The sequence below is a fragment of the Solanum stenotomum genome, chromosome 11 (genome assembly GCF_019186545.1).
Source record: "Solanum stenotomum isolate F172 chromosome 11, ASM1918654v1, whole genome shotgun sequence".
Classification (NCBI taxonomy): Eukaryota; Viridiplantae; Streptophyta; class Magnoliopsida; order Solanales; family Solanaceae; genus Solanum; species Solanum stenotomum.
This window is the reverse complement of record NC_064292.1, coordinates 6,322,366-6,337,333: the sequence shown is the minus strand read 5'-3', so window position 1 is coordinate 6,337,333 and position 14,968 is coordinate 6,322,366. Positions and strand designations below refer to the sequence as shown.

The 14,968-nt window shown below is 30.8% G+C and overlaps 3 protein-coding genes across 3 annotated transcripts; all 3 read right to left on the bottom strand.

Moving 5' to 3' along the window:
- Positions 1-337: 337 nt before the first annotated feature.
- Positions 338-1,135, bottom strand: LOC125844580 (uncharacterized). Its single transcript, XM_049523885.1, has 2 exons — positions 742-1,135; positions 338-621 (listed from the first exon to the last, which is right to left on the bottom strand). Exons 1-2 carry the CDS (start codon positions 1,133-1,135, stop codon positions 338-340), a joined length of 678 nt encoding a protein of 225 aa, XP_049379842.1.
- Positions 1,136-3,472: 2,337 nt separating this feature from the next.
- LOC125844137 (fatty acyl-CoA reductase 1-like) lies at positions 3,473-8,809 on the bottom strand. The gene is made up of 10 exons (XM_049523395.1): positions 8,653-8,809; positions 8,457-8,560; positions 7,884-8,089; positions 7,196-7,296; positions 6,377-6,554; positions 5,783-5,944; positions 5,463-5,544; positions 5,040-5,315; positions 4,372-4,502; positions 3,473-3,714 (listed from the first exon to the last, which is right to left on the bottom strand). Exons 1-10 carry the CDS (start codon positions 8,729-8,731, stop codon positions 3,567-3,569), a joined length of 1,467 nt encoding a protein of 488 aa, XP_049379352.1. The 5' UTR covers positions 8,732-8,809; the 3' UTR covers positions 3,473-3,566.
- A 3,040-nt stretch (positions 8,810-11,849) lies between these two features.
- LOC125844579 (alcohol-forming fatty acyl-CoA reductase-like) lies at positions 11,850-14,901 on the bottom strand. The gene is made up of 5 exons (XM_049523884.1): positions 14,723-14,901; positions 14,452-14,533; positions 14,085-14,366; positions 13,331-13,458; positions 11,850-11,997 (listed from the first exon to the last, which is right to left on the bottom strand). The coding sequence occupies exons 1-5, from the start codon at positions 14,899-14,901 to the stop codon at positions 11,850-11,852; spliced, it is 819 nt and encodes a 272-aa protein (XP_049379841.1).
- Between the last annotated feature and the right edge of the window lie 67 nt (positions 14,902-14,968).

The window sequence follows — 14,968 nt, the reverse complement described above, 5'->3', positions numbered from 1 at the left end:
AAGGAAAATTTTCTTGCCTTATTCCTGTTAATCTACGCATTCTAGTGGCTACAATCAAAGGAGTCTTATCATGAAGGTAAAAGAAACTTTTCTCCTTATTGATCTTTTAACCCGAAACCAATTCATAGTCTCTTAACACCTTCATCATTTTAATAATTGAATCTCTGCCTCCTGAGCCAAATAGAATAGTATCATCTGCATAAGACAAATGATTTACCTCCGGACTCCATTTGGGAAGGCCATAACCCTTCACGCTATCATCCTTGTGTAAATTATTTAACCCTCTAGCTAATAACTCTGATGCAATAATAAACAGGGTTGGTGATAATGGATCACCCTACTTCAGTCCTCGAGAGGACTGGAAAAATCCATGTGCTTTGCCATTTATTAATACTGAGTACCAATTGTTGGACATGATTCTCCATATCATATCAATGATTGCCTTTGCAAAGCCAAATTTTCTCAGAACTTTCGTTAGAAAGATCCCAGAAACTCTGCCATATGCTTTGGCCATATCCAACTTGACAACCACATTAATATTTTTGTTCCTCCTGTTAATGTCTCTGATTATTTCCTGCGCCAATAAGATATTCTCTGTAATGTTCCTTCCTTTAACAAAGCCTGATTGGTGTTGGTGATATAAGATTAGGTAACATCACCACCATCCTTTCATTAACCATTCTGGATATAACTTTATTTATAAAGGAACTAAAACTTATGGGTCTTAAATCAGTGAAATACTTTGCTGATACCTTTTGGGTAACAACACCAAGTTTGTATGAGTTACAAACTTAGGCAGCTTTTGGCCACAAAAGAAAGCCCTCACCACCTTGGTAATATCTTCTCCAATTATCTCCCAACAGCTTTGAAAGAAATGACCAATAAAGCCATCTGGCCCACATGCACTGCTTCCATTAAGCTTGAAAACCACTTTTTTAACTTCATCTTGATTAGAAAGCTTTGTCATTACTTCATTTTCTGCATTGGTTATGCACTTAGGAATATGTTCCAGCATTGAATACTCTTCTACTCTTCTCTCTTCAGAAAATTGATCTTTGTAAAATTGAACTGCTGCCTCCCCAATTTCATCATTAGTACTCAGTGTCACCCCTTGCTCTGTGATCATCTCAGCCATGTGTAATTTCTTTTTTCTACCCTTGACATACGAGTGGAAAAATTTAGTATTCATGTCTCCATCCATGAACCACTTCATTCCCGCTTTCTGTCTCCAAAAATCCTCCTCCAATTTCAAGAATTTTTTTAATTCCGCTTCCACCTTGCATAGTACAGCTCTATTAGTTGCTGAAGGTTGTATCTCCAACTGCGTCTCTTTCACCTTAATGATGTCCTCAATCGTGGCAATTTATTAAAAAATATCACCAAACACCTCTTTACTCCAAATTGACAGCGCTTTCTTGACCTTTTTCAATTTTACATGGAATTCGATAAATGGATTTCCAGCAAAATCAACCTTCTAATTCTCCTCTACTATATTCTTGAACTGTTTATGTTTACTCCAAAAGCTTAGAAATCTGAAAGGTTTGAAAGTTCCTCTTCTGAGTTACATATCTTATGGAGCGGTGCATGATCAGACCTTTGTCTAACTGGATGATTGACCTCAGAAGAAGGAAAACATCCAGAAAAGCTTGATTCACCAATATTCTATCCAATCTTTTGAAGATGCACGCCTCCTTAATTCTTCCATTCCACCTAGTAAATTTACTGCCCAACCATCGCACTTCAGAAAGTGCACCACTACTAATAAAAGCTGCAAAATCGATGGCTTCATTGGGAGAAAATTCTAAACCTCCTCATTTAAAATGACATTAAAATCTCCCCGAATAATCCAAGGACATTGCACTGATCTCTCCGCTACACTCTCTAACTCCTCCCACAACTCCAGTCTCTCTAAAGCATTGCACCTTGCATACACAACCGATATAATAAACTCCTTATTGTTGTATTTGAATTGGATAGTAACTTGTTGAATGGTGTCCAACAATATACTGCCCATCCACTCATCTTTCCAAAAGTACCATATTTTGCCATTACAATTTGCTGCAGCCTTGTCAAAACCTAGTTTCATTTTATATTGTTCTAACATTGATGGATTCTGAAAAGGCTCCATCAGGGATATAAATGCATAATGATGTCTTCTATTCAAGTCCATTAATCTCTCAAAAGACTTTTGAGTATTGACTGATATTCCAAAAGATTATTTTTTCAATCATTGATCACTGTTGGTGCCCCTATCCTTACTACTCCTTGTTTGTACTTGTAATGGAATAAAAGGTCTCCCTTTTCTTGCACTTATTTATTCCTTTAATTATCTCCATAATTTACGCTTTCACTCCAAATCAGTTCATTCTCTCTCCTAATTTTCCCCTCTACTGTTTCTTCACAATTTTCTCTCCTCCTCCCTCACAAGATCTTCTTCTGTCAAACTCATCTCTATTACTGCATTTTCAATAGGATCTCTTTCCATCAGATTTTAGTGAGACATCTTTTCTTCCGAAGGGCTCTAGTTTAGCTAGTTCAGTTTAGTTAATTATTATTTATTTCTAGTAGAATAATAAGGTACGTAATTGTGGATCTTGTTCTGGCATTTATCCTCATTTCAATAAAGACTTCATAGACAAGTTAGATGAGTCGGATTGAATTATATTTCAGTTATTTCTCAAACAACTCTACTTTCAAGACTTACTATATATAAAGTTACTCGAGTTATGTTTTCTACATCAATTGTGTAGCTCATCTTTTAAAAACTTTCACATGGTATTTATAGTCTTACTATAATAGTAAGTCAAGTCAAAAATTTATTTGGGACCAACAATGATTTTGAGTGTCGATCATGATCAAATTATACGTTCGAGGCGTGACAACCCCACCATAATAATAATAATAAGTTTTGAATAAAAGTTAAGAGGCAAGGTCCCCTATATAATAACAAAATAATGAAGAATGTTTTTGTACCTAAATAAAACTATAGGTCTTAGTATAAATTATTCCCTTAATAGTATTATTGTTCAAATATATTAAACATATTCTACCTTGCATTATTCTATAATGGATTTTAAGAAATTCGTTTTGTCGATATTGTCGATCTAACTTGACATATTAAGTCTCCAAACTTAAGAAAGATTTTCATGGAATTATATTAGATATATTATTATGAACTTATCATTTCAGAAAATTTATATTAAATGTTGGTAGTAGACTGTTCGAAAGATTTCATATCTAAATTTACTAGTTAAGAATCAATTCGATCGTTTTTTTGCTTTTCGATACTTTTTTCCAAATTAGCGGCAGACTATTTTTTGTTCCTAAACAACAAAAATCTGTTGATCTTATTTAACGACGAATTGTCATGTTAGCAACATGCTATTTAAAGATAAATTAGTGACGAAATTCGTTGAAACTATTTTATTGTAGATCGAATAACTAATACACAAGAAGCTTATAATAAAGCACGTAATTATTTCATGATCTCAAAACTAGTTAAAATTATTATAATAATATAGTTTAATTTACGTAATTATGTCTTTAACAGCTTCAAAATATGATCGTTAGGCTAATCGCTTCACAACCCCAGGGATGTGAATATTCATTAAGTAATCCTCCCAATTGATGCAACTTGGATCAAAATTGAGCACATCATCCATCGTGTACTCTTTCATTGCCATTCTCAACCTTTCAGTGTTAGAATCATCAAAGCTGAATAAAGTATAAAAAAATATATATCGTCAGTGTAAGAAACTTTTACACTATCAGATCAATTAATTAGCATGTTGTAGTACGTACGTATTCTGGTTTTCTTATTTTCAACATTACAGATCACAAAATGTTAAACGAAAGAGGCTTATAACTTCTAGATGATTTGATAGTGTAAAGTATCTTTTACAACGACGATTGATATAAGTACTTAAGTAAATATATGCACCGACAATATACATAATTTTTAATCATCACACATATCTTTATTCTTATTTTCAAGATTCCAATCCTACATTTTAAGGAGGCAGGCTATCATGTAGACATCTGATAGTGTGATTTAAAAAATTATTTACACTGATGACGATAGGTGATACGTATAACTTAACTCTTAAAAATCATAATGTGCACATACCTTCCATGAAAAATCAAGTAAGGTTTGTTGAGTTCAGATAGACGTATGGCCCTATCAATCTTCCTTTTCAAATTTGTGTAGGTTCCATCAATAAGATAATACCATGTCAGTACATTTGCCAATTGTAGTACCTAAAACATATGAGAGAACAANACATCTGATAGTGTGATTTAAAAAATTATTTACACTGATGACGATAGGTGATACGTATAACTTAACTCTTAAAAATCATAATGTGCACATACCTTCCATGAAAAATCAAGTAAGGTTTGTAGAGTTCAGATAGACGGATGGCCCTATTAATCTTCCTTTTCAAATTTGTGTAGGTTCCATCAATAAGATAATACCATGTCAATACATTTACCAATTGTAGTACCTAAAGCATATGAGAGAACAAGTTATTGTTACCAAAAAAAAAAGTAGTGTTATTGTGAAAGTGTAATTTTATTTTCATTAAATAAGGAGAAACTACCTAATTATATAAATATTTCTACCATATTTACTAATTCTCCTTATAGTTTGAGATGATTAAATTTTATCTCACTAATTAATAATTTCATACCATATTTTAAGTCAGATACACCTAGATGAATATATTTGCTACCAGATACATTGAAATAGGGTCTAGGGAGGTGAGTGAGAACAGGAGGGGGCGAGTGAAATTTTTTTATGTATCCTAGATACATGTGAATCACACTAGTTACATACTAGATGTATTTGGTGTGATTCGCATGAATCTGGGATACCAGATACACAAGCAAAATAAGAGAGTAGTGAGCGAGATGGGAGGGAGGTGAGCGAGAACAGTTATCATATATGGTTAAAAAGAGAAAATTAAAAACTTTATATTGAAAAGAAACCTTTAACAAGAGATTTCTTTAGGAATATCCGATAAAATTAGAACGTTACGCACCTTTAACAAGGGCCAATAATATCTTGAAATGTATGCTTGAAAGTTGTCCATGCTGCTTAAAAATGTGATCTCCTTCACTTTGATGATGTTTCCATCTTTGTCAATCCATGGATTTTTGGTGAAGTAATGAAATGTGTAAAGTTTCATATCATCAAGTTTCAAGGGATTTCCTTTAGATGAACTGATGTTATATATGAAGTGATTTTGATGTGATTTATTATTTCCATGTGCTACAATTGTTGCAAGGATTGAGTTTACTACCATGTCACCTGGAATCTATAAGTCATTACAATTTCATGACGATTGTGACAAAATATGTCAGTATCAGTGATTGTTTCCACGGCTCAAACGCATGACATATAGATCACACGAAAATAACTTTATCGTATTAAATTTTTTTGAACAAGTATAGAAAGGACATACCAGGTCAGCATTTGTGTTTGGGTCACCAAGGAAGACATTTGATATACCTTTACCATATATCAACATAAAGGTATCCAATGATCTGCAATTGCAAATTAGTTATAATATATACAAATATAAGAGTTGAATTACTGAAGATAGTGAAAAGATGCTAATTAACAAGCTAAAAAAAAGTACTCTTTCTGTCCCAATTTATGTGGCATAGTTTGAATTTCTCAAGTCAAAAAGTTCAAATTTGACTGTAAATAAGTTTGACTCTTAGAATCTGAAGCTTGTCACATAAATTGGGATAGAAAAGTATATCAATTTTACAAACTTACTTTAGGCCTTCAATCCATCCTGGAAATGGCTCTTTATAAGTGCTAGTGATAATCGTTGGACGTATTATGACAAGTTGTAGATTCTCTTTGAAGTGTCCTAACATCATCTCTCCCATTGCTTTTGTGAAGGAATAAGTGTTTGGCCATCCATGTAAACTTGCCCTAAATGATCAATAGTCATGTTGATGTAATATAAGTATGAACTTGTTTGACTGGGCATCGAATTTAAAATACAATATTCTTCTTTATAGAAATATTCCCTCGTTTCATTTTATGGGAACATGTTTGATTGTACATGAAGTATAAAGGAAATAAGAATTTTGAAACATGAAAACCCTTAGCATGTCATGACATTGTATATTGGGTATGAAAGAAAAATAAGTTTCTTGAAAAGGAAGAACATGACTATTTAAGTGAAAAATAGGAAAATAAGTTTCACGTATTCCACATTGATGATGTCTTCCCTATACAGATCAACACACCTCATCTTCTAGTCTCCACCCCTTAGACATGTACAAGAAGTATCGTGGCTTGACACCCCTTCGCTCAACCTGAGTCCTCCCCTGTCTTTATGATAAAAAAAATTCAACGAACCTTTGAATGCCTAGGTTTCTCATGGCCATTGTCACTTCCTTTGATGTCAAATTTTGAGCTTCAAGTTCCTTAAGTTTGTCCTCTATCACTTTCCTCTCCACATCAATGTCTATGTAGTAATCACCAAAGTTGAATGATTTTTCTGATATAATACCTTCCCCTTCCCCACCAACATAAGCTGTGAGACAAACAATACATAAAAGATGACATATTTAATTGTCTCAAAATTATGCTAGTAATAAAGATTTACCAAATCTAGCAGTGTAGTGGCAGATCTTGAGTTGATATAATATACAATAAATAAATTGAATTTACAGTTAAATATTGAGATAATAGTCGAAAACATATTCGAAGTATCACTCTTTTGCGAATTTTCTATCTAAACTATTAGGTGATTACGTTTTCTACTTGAACTATTACTAACTGTTCATCAAAACACAATTCAAAATTAATGAGTCAGTTTTCATAGGATGAAATTTTATAAGCAAATTAAGTTGTCACGCACTTTTTTGATGAATATATTTAAACAATTGGTCTAGTCAGTTTCGAAGTGTGTTTTAATAATACTCAGTGATGTTCAGGTCAGAAACACAAACACATGATAGATTAGGTATGAAACTCACAAAAAACGTGATACTTCAGATGTGTTTTTGACTATTATCTCAATATTTGACTGTACAGTCAATTTATTTATTCTCCTAGCTAGTAGGAAAAAAGAGACAAATATACTTTTAACTTTGTAATTTAAAGCAGATATATTCGTGTTAAAAAAGTGGTGCAGAATATACTTCCAAAATGAGTATCATATAAATAACTGACCAGTGGATACATGAACAAGAATTTTCACATTTGCACATCTTTTAGCAAACTTGAGGACATTGGAGGCACCAAGCACATTGATATTCATTGCAATATCATATCTACAAGAAGGAAAAAAAAAAGATACTAGTGAAACTAAACATAGGGAAATAAATCAAAATTTCTTGCATTAAAATTAAGGAATATATCGATAACCTCTTAAATTTCTCAGTTAATTTCATTTAAAAATTCGAGCTATGTTTTGTTCTGATTAAGCATTTGAGCACATGATAAAGTTTTTCTATTAGACACTTCTGGCTCAAATTGCACAAAAATATTTGCGCGTGTTCTCAAGTGTCCATTATGTAGATAAGTTATAACCAGTTCAAATATATCACTCCTTTTAATTATACACATTAGCCAATCAATAACATGTAAAACCTCATGTATGTTCCAATTGCGGCTGATGTGTGTAATTAAAGAAGGTATCATGTTTCATATAGGTAATAATTTAATTACATAATAGACGTTTGAGAACACACATAATTGTTTTTCAAAATTAGAACGGGAAGTCTTCTTATTCATATGTTGAAGTGCTCAATTGGAACACAACCTAATTCAAATATCTAAATGAAATTTACTGACATCGTCCATATATATAAGGAATTGTCGATATATTCTGCCAATTTAAATATGATAATATGAATACCTCTCATCAAATCTAGTAGTTGCAGCTGAGTGTATGATAATGTCAATTTCTTTTAACATCTCATCTTTCATCTCTGAGTTTTCAATTCCAAAATCCTCAATTGAAATATCACCAGCAATAGGAAATACCTTTTCTTCTACCAGAAAATTTAAGTTATTTGTACCTATTTTTTCTCTTAGAACATTAAACAATTCAGCCTGCAAAATCTGTGAATAAAATTGGCAAGTCAATTTTTTTTTTAATTAAATCCCATCAAATCATTTATGCTTCATAAGATTGGATAATTTAGAATATTTGTTTTTTTATATGTGATTTATTTTAATTTTATTAAAAAGAATAACATGTTTAATCACTACATAAAAAATATTTTTTAGCAGCAATTAATTAACGACAATAGCTCAATTCCCGTTAAATATGTATTTTTAGCAGCAATCAACACTCTTTGTTTATGTCCCTAAAGCCTTTAGCGACATTGGATCTAATGGCACTTAACTAATACCGGTAAATACTTTAGCACTCTTTATTAATGTGTCTATTTATTGCCGCTAAAAGTTATTTTGTTATAGTGAATACCTCATCATTGAAGCGTTTTCGGGCTGATTTGATGTCTGAAGCTCTTAGCAGAAGGAATAGTTTTTTCACGTCCGGTTGAACTCTAAGTATCTTCTCCACTAAAACTACATTAAAAAAAAAAGTACAAGGGATATATATGAAATCAATGAATATATTTATTTATATATATAGAGAGAGAGAGTGTGTGTGTATGTACTTTTTGCAAGGAATCCAGTGGCTCCAGTAATGAGAATAGTCTTGCCTACTAGAAATGGTTCAAATTTAGATAATTCCATTGTATAGAAATTGTTAGGAAAAAAATAGTGTAAAACTTGGGAAGCTAAATTCTACAATTGTGAATAATGATATTAAAAATGATATATGATATTATGAATCCATGTACTCATCTATATATAGGCAAAAAAACTAGAAGATTAATACTAGCTAATTTAAGATTAGGGGAGGCTTCTAATTTTAAGGAATTTATGTTATAGATTCACCCTAGGCCTAAATGTATATAGGAAGAAAATCACGTGGGATTATTTGGTCTAAAATGAATAGTATCATATTGTATGAAAAAAAAATTGAACCGCACAATAGATATCGGAGTTAATAATCCAATAAAATAAGTATATAGAGATGGCAAAATGATAGTGTGAGACTCAATTTATGAATTTTTTTTTTTTTTTGTATAATTTACCAAAATTCGATAGTGTTAAGAGCTAATTACATTATTTCCCCACTCTTTTTCAAATTAAATTACAAAAATCCCTTAAAATTTATGAACTTCGGATACATCAGCAGACATCCGGATACATAGGTGAAGGATGTATCCAAGAGAAGGGAAGGATGTATCAAAGAAGGGATAGGACATCCGGATACATCACTGGACTTCTGAATACATCAACAGACATTACATAGGTGAGGAATGTATCCGAGAGGGGAGGTATGTATCCGAGAAGGGGGATCGATAGGGATGTATCAGGGAGAGGAGAGTGATGTATTTAAGAGGGGATTTTTGAATTTGAAATGGTAGGAAACTTTAGAAGCAAAATAAGATGCGTATTTAGGTAATTTTTCATTTTTTGTATATGTCAATCTCCTTTTAATTTTTTTACAAGTTTACAAGCAATTGTTATAGTCCATATTAATTTCTTAATCTAACTCTATAATTAAGAAGGGTTCAATTGTACCAAAGGTTTGGGCCAACTAAAGCTCTCTTTCTAGCTAGCTCACAATACTCAATGTGTAACCCAATAATTAATTAATTAATTAGCATAGACTTGGGCTAAATCCTAAATGCCAAATTTGTTTTCATATTGCTTTTATTTACTTTTTTCATATAAAATTAGTGAGTGTTTCAACTAAAAGTTACTAATATGGAGAAATACATAACCAATAAGGATTTTAGGATAACTACTAATATAATTATTTAAATAAAAAAGATGACTACTAAAAATAATTCAGATTTTGAATTGAGATTTTAAATAAGTGGTTCTTCACCAGGGGTGGCTCGACAGTGTTAAAAAAAAGACATGTGCCTTAGGCCCCCATATTTAAGAGGCCTCATTTTTAATAATAATATGTTATAAGTTATTATTTTTTTAACAAATATTGAATACTATTTGTAGAAAAAGTAAACTTTTCATAGAAAATGAAGGAATTATTAGAAGAAATTTGACATATTTGGAGTACTATATCTCATGAAAAATAATTTAAAATAAGAATGGTTATTTCATCAATTGAAAACTAGAAGAAATCAATTATATAAAAGTTATTAACAATTCAAGTGTAAGGCCCCGTTTGATTTTTGCTTTAGGTCACTAATATGCTTAAGCCGCCCCTGTTCTTCACATCTTTCTTCAGTAAGGAATTGTATTGGGTCTTATTTCTATTAAATTGGCAGAATTATTTCTTACTATCAACATATTACTGACCTTATTTCCAAAATTGAATGAATTGTGGTTAAATAGCTTAAACCCCTAAAAATTTGTTGAAGATTAATATTGATGGAAACAAGGATGCCATTGGAAGAGCTGGAACTAGAGGCATTTGTAGAGATCATAGAGGTAAATGGTCTAAATGGTAGGGTTACAATATCCCTTGGCAATGAAGAATATCATTAGTCGTATTCGAAATATTTCAAATACTATTACATGTGAGGTTAGACATTGTTACGAAGAAGCCAACCAAGTTACAGATGCCTTGGCAAAATGGAGTATTACAAATAAAGGGTTATTTATTTTTGCACATTCTCACGTACCATCGATAGTCATCGAACCTTACAAACTTGATCTCATACAAATAAAGTCCCTCAGCCGGCATAGCAAAGGAAGACTTATTTTGTATAGAACTGATCCAGTTGAGATGTTATAACTAATTTTGTCTATAGCGCTGGACTTGTAAATTTGTGCAAAATTTGTATAGTTTTTATCAGAACCTTAATTTTTGTGAAGCAGCTATTAGAACAATAGGTCGAACTTAAGCTCCCCTTAACTTTGTAAAAATAATAATTAATGGACCTTTGATTAATTAATATCTCTTTTTTTGTATTGATCTCCTCTCCCAGCGGCTCCCTAAATTGATATTCAAGAACATGGCTCTCGATACGAGGGAAATTAATATCTCTTTTTTTGATTAATTAATATCTCTTTTTTGTATGGTCATTCTTTTAATATTTGTTTCTATTATTCTAATTCCAATAAAATGTAATATTATTATATCCACAGTTAACCCATTCAATTATAGTATGTAATTCATATTAAATCTATTGGTAGGGACCAGAATAGGATGGAAAAGCTATTTCATAGAAGTACTTTTGCTTTTAAACAATAATAATAAATTTGCATTTAGTATTCATACCAAATTATATTACTCACTCCGTTAATTTTTAGTACGCCTATTAAAAAAAAAAATTAATATGACTAATTTGTCATATTATCCCTATTAATTGATGTTTAATATTAGATCTTATAAAATAATTTGGGAAATAAATAACAACTGCTAAGCGTAAAATATGAAGAAAAAAAATTGTTTTTTCTTAATATATTAAAAGTAACAAATAAAAACGAATTTTTTTTTTAAAAATAGTGGACACATAAAAATGAATAGAGAAAATAATTTATTAATGATAAAAATTTCTTAAACCATAGTGTTGATGGAGTTGGGTGTAAGCCCAACCTTTGTATTAATCACAAAATTAGAAAGGCTATACAAATAAGAGAAAAAAAAAATGAATATTTGTCCAAACCTCCTTGTGTTACATGAAGGATGAACAATTCATCTTTATACATTTAAAAAAAAAAGAAAGAAAGGAAAACCACACTAATACTTTTTTTGAACATTTTTTTATTGCAAACAATATATCATTCTTATATAATATGCTGAAGAAGAATTAATTAATATATATAATCCCTAGAAAATGTGATTAACAGCTCCAGGAAGGTGAGTGTTCATAAAATAATCTTCCCAATTAATGCAACTTGGATCAAAGTTGAGCACATCATCCATCTTGTGTTCTTTCATTGCCATTCTCAATTTCTCAGTATTAGCATCATCAAAGCTGATTAAAAATAAGTTTAGAAATTAGAAGTATAATTTTTTTAATTTATGACTTAAATAAGAGTGTCAAAGGGGTGAGTAGGTTGAGTTTAAACAAATTAAAATTGATTGAGTTAATAAAAAATAAATAAGTCTTGATCTGCTAAAATGTCACTTGGGCTAATATGTATTAGGTTAAGATGGGCTAAATATTGGGTGACAATCCAACTTGATCAATCTTACCAAATTTTTGACAATTTTTCATGGTTCGATTTGGACTATATATTTAAATAAAATAAACTCAACTTTTAGATGGGTTGAATTGGAAGGCTAAGACAAACTTAGTTAATAAATGGATGTGCTATTAATGAGCCCAAACTTACATGTTATGTTGGGCCTCATCATATTTTCATGATTTAGTTTTTGGAGAAATTATCTTATTCTCGGACTCTTCAAAAATGTCATCGTGTGAGTGTTGAATCCTTCAAAAGTAATGCATTTTAGGAGGATCTGACACGGGTGCGGCAACAATTTTGGAGAGTCTGAGCAACTTAGACCTTATTAGATATATATATTCATACTATATTTTATAGTTCTATTTATATTTTTAAATAGTTGTGTATTGTACCATTAATTAGGAGTTTATCGTTATATATTGAGGAAGATAAATTTAGATACATGAATTTTTGCTATTAGATATACTTAAATAGGGAGAAGCGAGCGAGATAGGGAGGGGGCGGGTGAGATAGTCATGTATCTCAAATACATGTGAATCACACTAGATACATACATATAATGTATCTGGGGTGATTCACATGTATCTGAGATATTAGATACAAAAGGGAGACTGGCGAGCGGGATAAGAGGGAAGCAAGTGAGATTTGTTATGTATCCAGATACATGTGAATCCACTTGAATATAGTGTATGTAGAACAAATTACACTTAATTTTGGCATCATGTATCTAGACGTATCTGGATGCACCAAAATCCGGTAAGATCCGTAATATTGCAAACCAAATAGTATCTAAGTAATTAGCTCCTAAAGTAGTGGAATTTTCGTAAGTTTCCCTTAAGATTTTTCACTCCTTGTCTTAAGCATTGCATCTCATTTGCATTGCTATAAATTTTTTGAAATTTATCACCTTAAATATATGGAACACTAAATATATACCACAATATTTGTGTGGTTATAATAGTTTCTCATTCAGATCAAATAATAAAGTTAATCTTTTTCAAGTATAAAATTGTATCATTTCTTTTTAACTAATTAAAAAATAAAAGTAAGTGTGTCACATATACTGAAACGAAGAAATTAATTGGGATTTTTTTTAAAAAAATATGAAGATTGACATACCTTCCATGGAAAAGCAAGTAAGGTTTGTATAGTTCAGATAATCGTATAGCCATATCAATCTTCCTTTTCAAATCCTTGTAGGTTTTGTCAAAACGACGCCATGATAATATATTTGCCAACTCTACTATCTACAACCATATGAAATTAATTAAGCACCATTAGTATCATTGTAAATAATAACTATTAATTAATTATTAACTATAAACTCGTATATATTGGTCAACTTTATGAAATAATCATTTTTTAGCTTTTATAATTATATTGACAAATAGTCACGGTCCTAGAGTTTCAAATTGCGCAAGTGAAACTCTAGGACATTGGCTATTTTTTTAAAGGCAGGATCGAAAGAGTAGTTCGATGGACATTATTTATATATGCATTTTCTTATTATGCCCCTAGCTCGACTATTAAAGTATTGTCTAGTTTGACTTAATTTTAGAGCCTCGTGATTTTGTTCCTTTGGACTTTAATCCAAAAGGCACCTCAACATTGAAATTTCTTAATTCGCAAGTAAAATTTACAAATATCTACATTTCATTTTTTGAATATACTTAAAGATATTTTTCAAAAAATGGGCCGCATTGGAAGTGGCCCATGAGTCATGACTCATGAGTGCTATTTATAGTGAATTCATTTTTTTATGACCTCTAACTTTTCAGTCTCATTTCGATATGAAATTTGCATAAAGACAAGTTTCACAGCGAAGCTTATTTGTATCAAGATGAAAAATATTACTATGCTAAAAAAAACAAACCTTTAACAATGGCCAATAATAGGTTGAAATGTATTTTCGAAAGTTATCCATGCTGCTAAATAGTGTATGCTTCCCCACTTTGATAATTTTTCCATCTTTGTTCATCCATGGATTTTTTGTGAAGTAATGAAATAAAAATGATTGAATATCTAAAGATTTTATGGGATTTATTTTCGAAGAACTTATATGATATATTAATTCTTGAGAAGGGTAATATTGATCATTTCCAATATGTGCTATAATTGAGGCAAGTATCGAGTTCACTACCATATCACCTGGAATCTGTAATTGAAGAAGTCAAAAATTAGGAAGAGATATTCACACACGCACATATATATAAATAAATTAAAACAAAGAGAGGAGATACCATATCAAGTATTGTATTTGGGTCACCAAAGCAAAAATTCATTACTCCTTTACCATATGCTAAAATAAAGGAATCCACTGTTCTGCAATTGCAAAATTATATACATAATATATAAGCTAGAGATCATGAATCACTTCTAATTAATTAAATAAATGTTGTACTTTATTTTAATTATTTCAAAAATTTGAGTAACAATAATTTTTTATTAGTGGTATACTAATGTGTATATCGATCATAATTTTGAATTTACAAATTCTGATGATTTACTTACTTCACTCCTTCAATCCATCCCGGAAATGGCTCTTTATAAGTGCTAGTAATAATCGTAGGACGTATTATAACAAGTTGTAGATCTTCCTTATAGTGTACTAAAAGCATCTCTCCCATTGCCTTTGTAAAGGAATATGTGTTTGGCCACCCATGAAAAATTGCCCTAAAAACACCAAACATAAGAGCTATGTTAATGTAATAAAAATAATAGTTTAAGTTGTATACATCTTTAGCATAATTTTTTTTT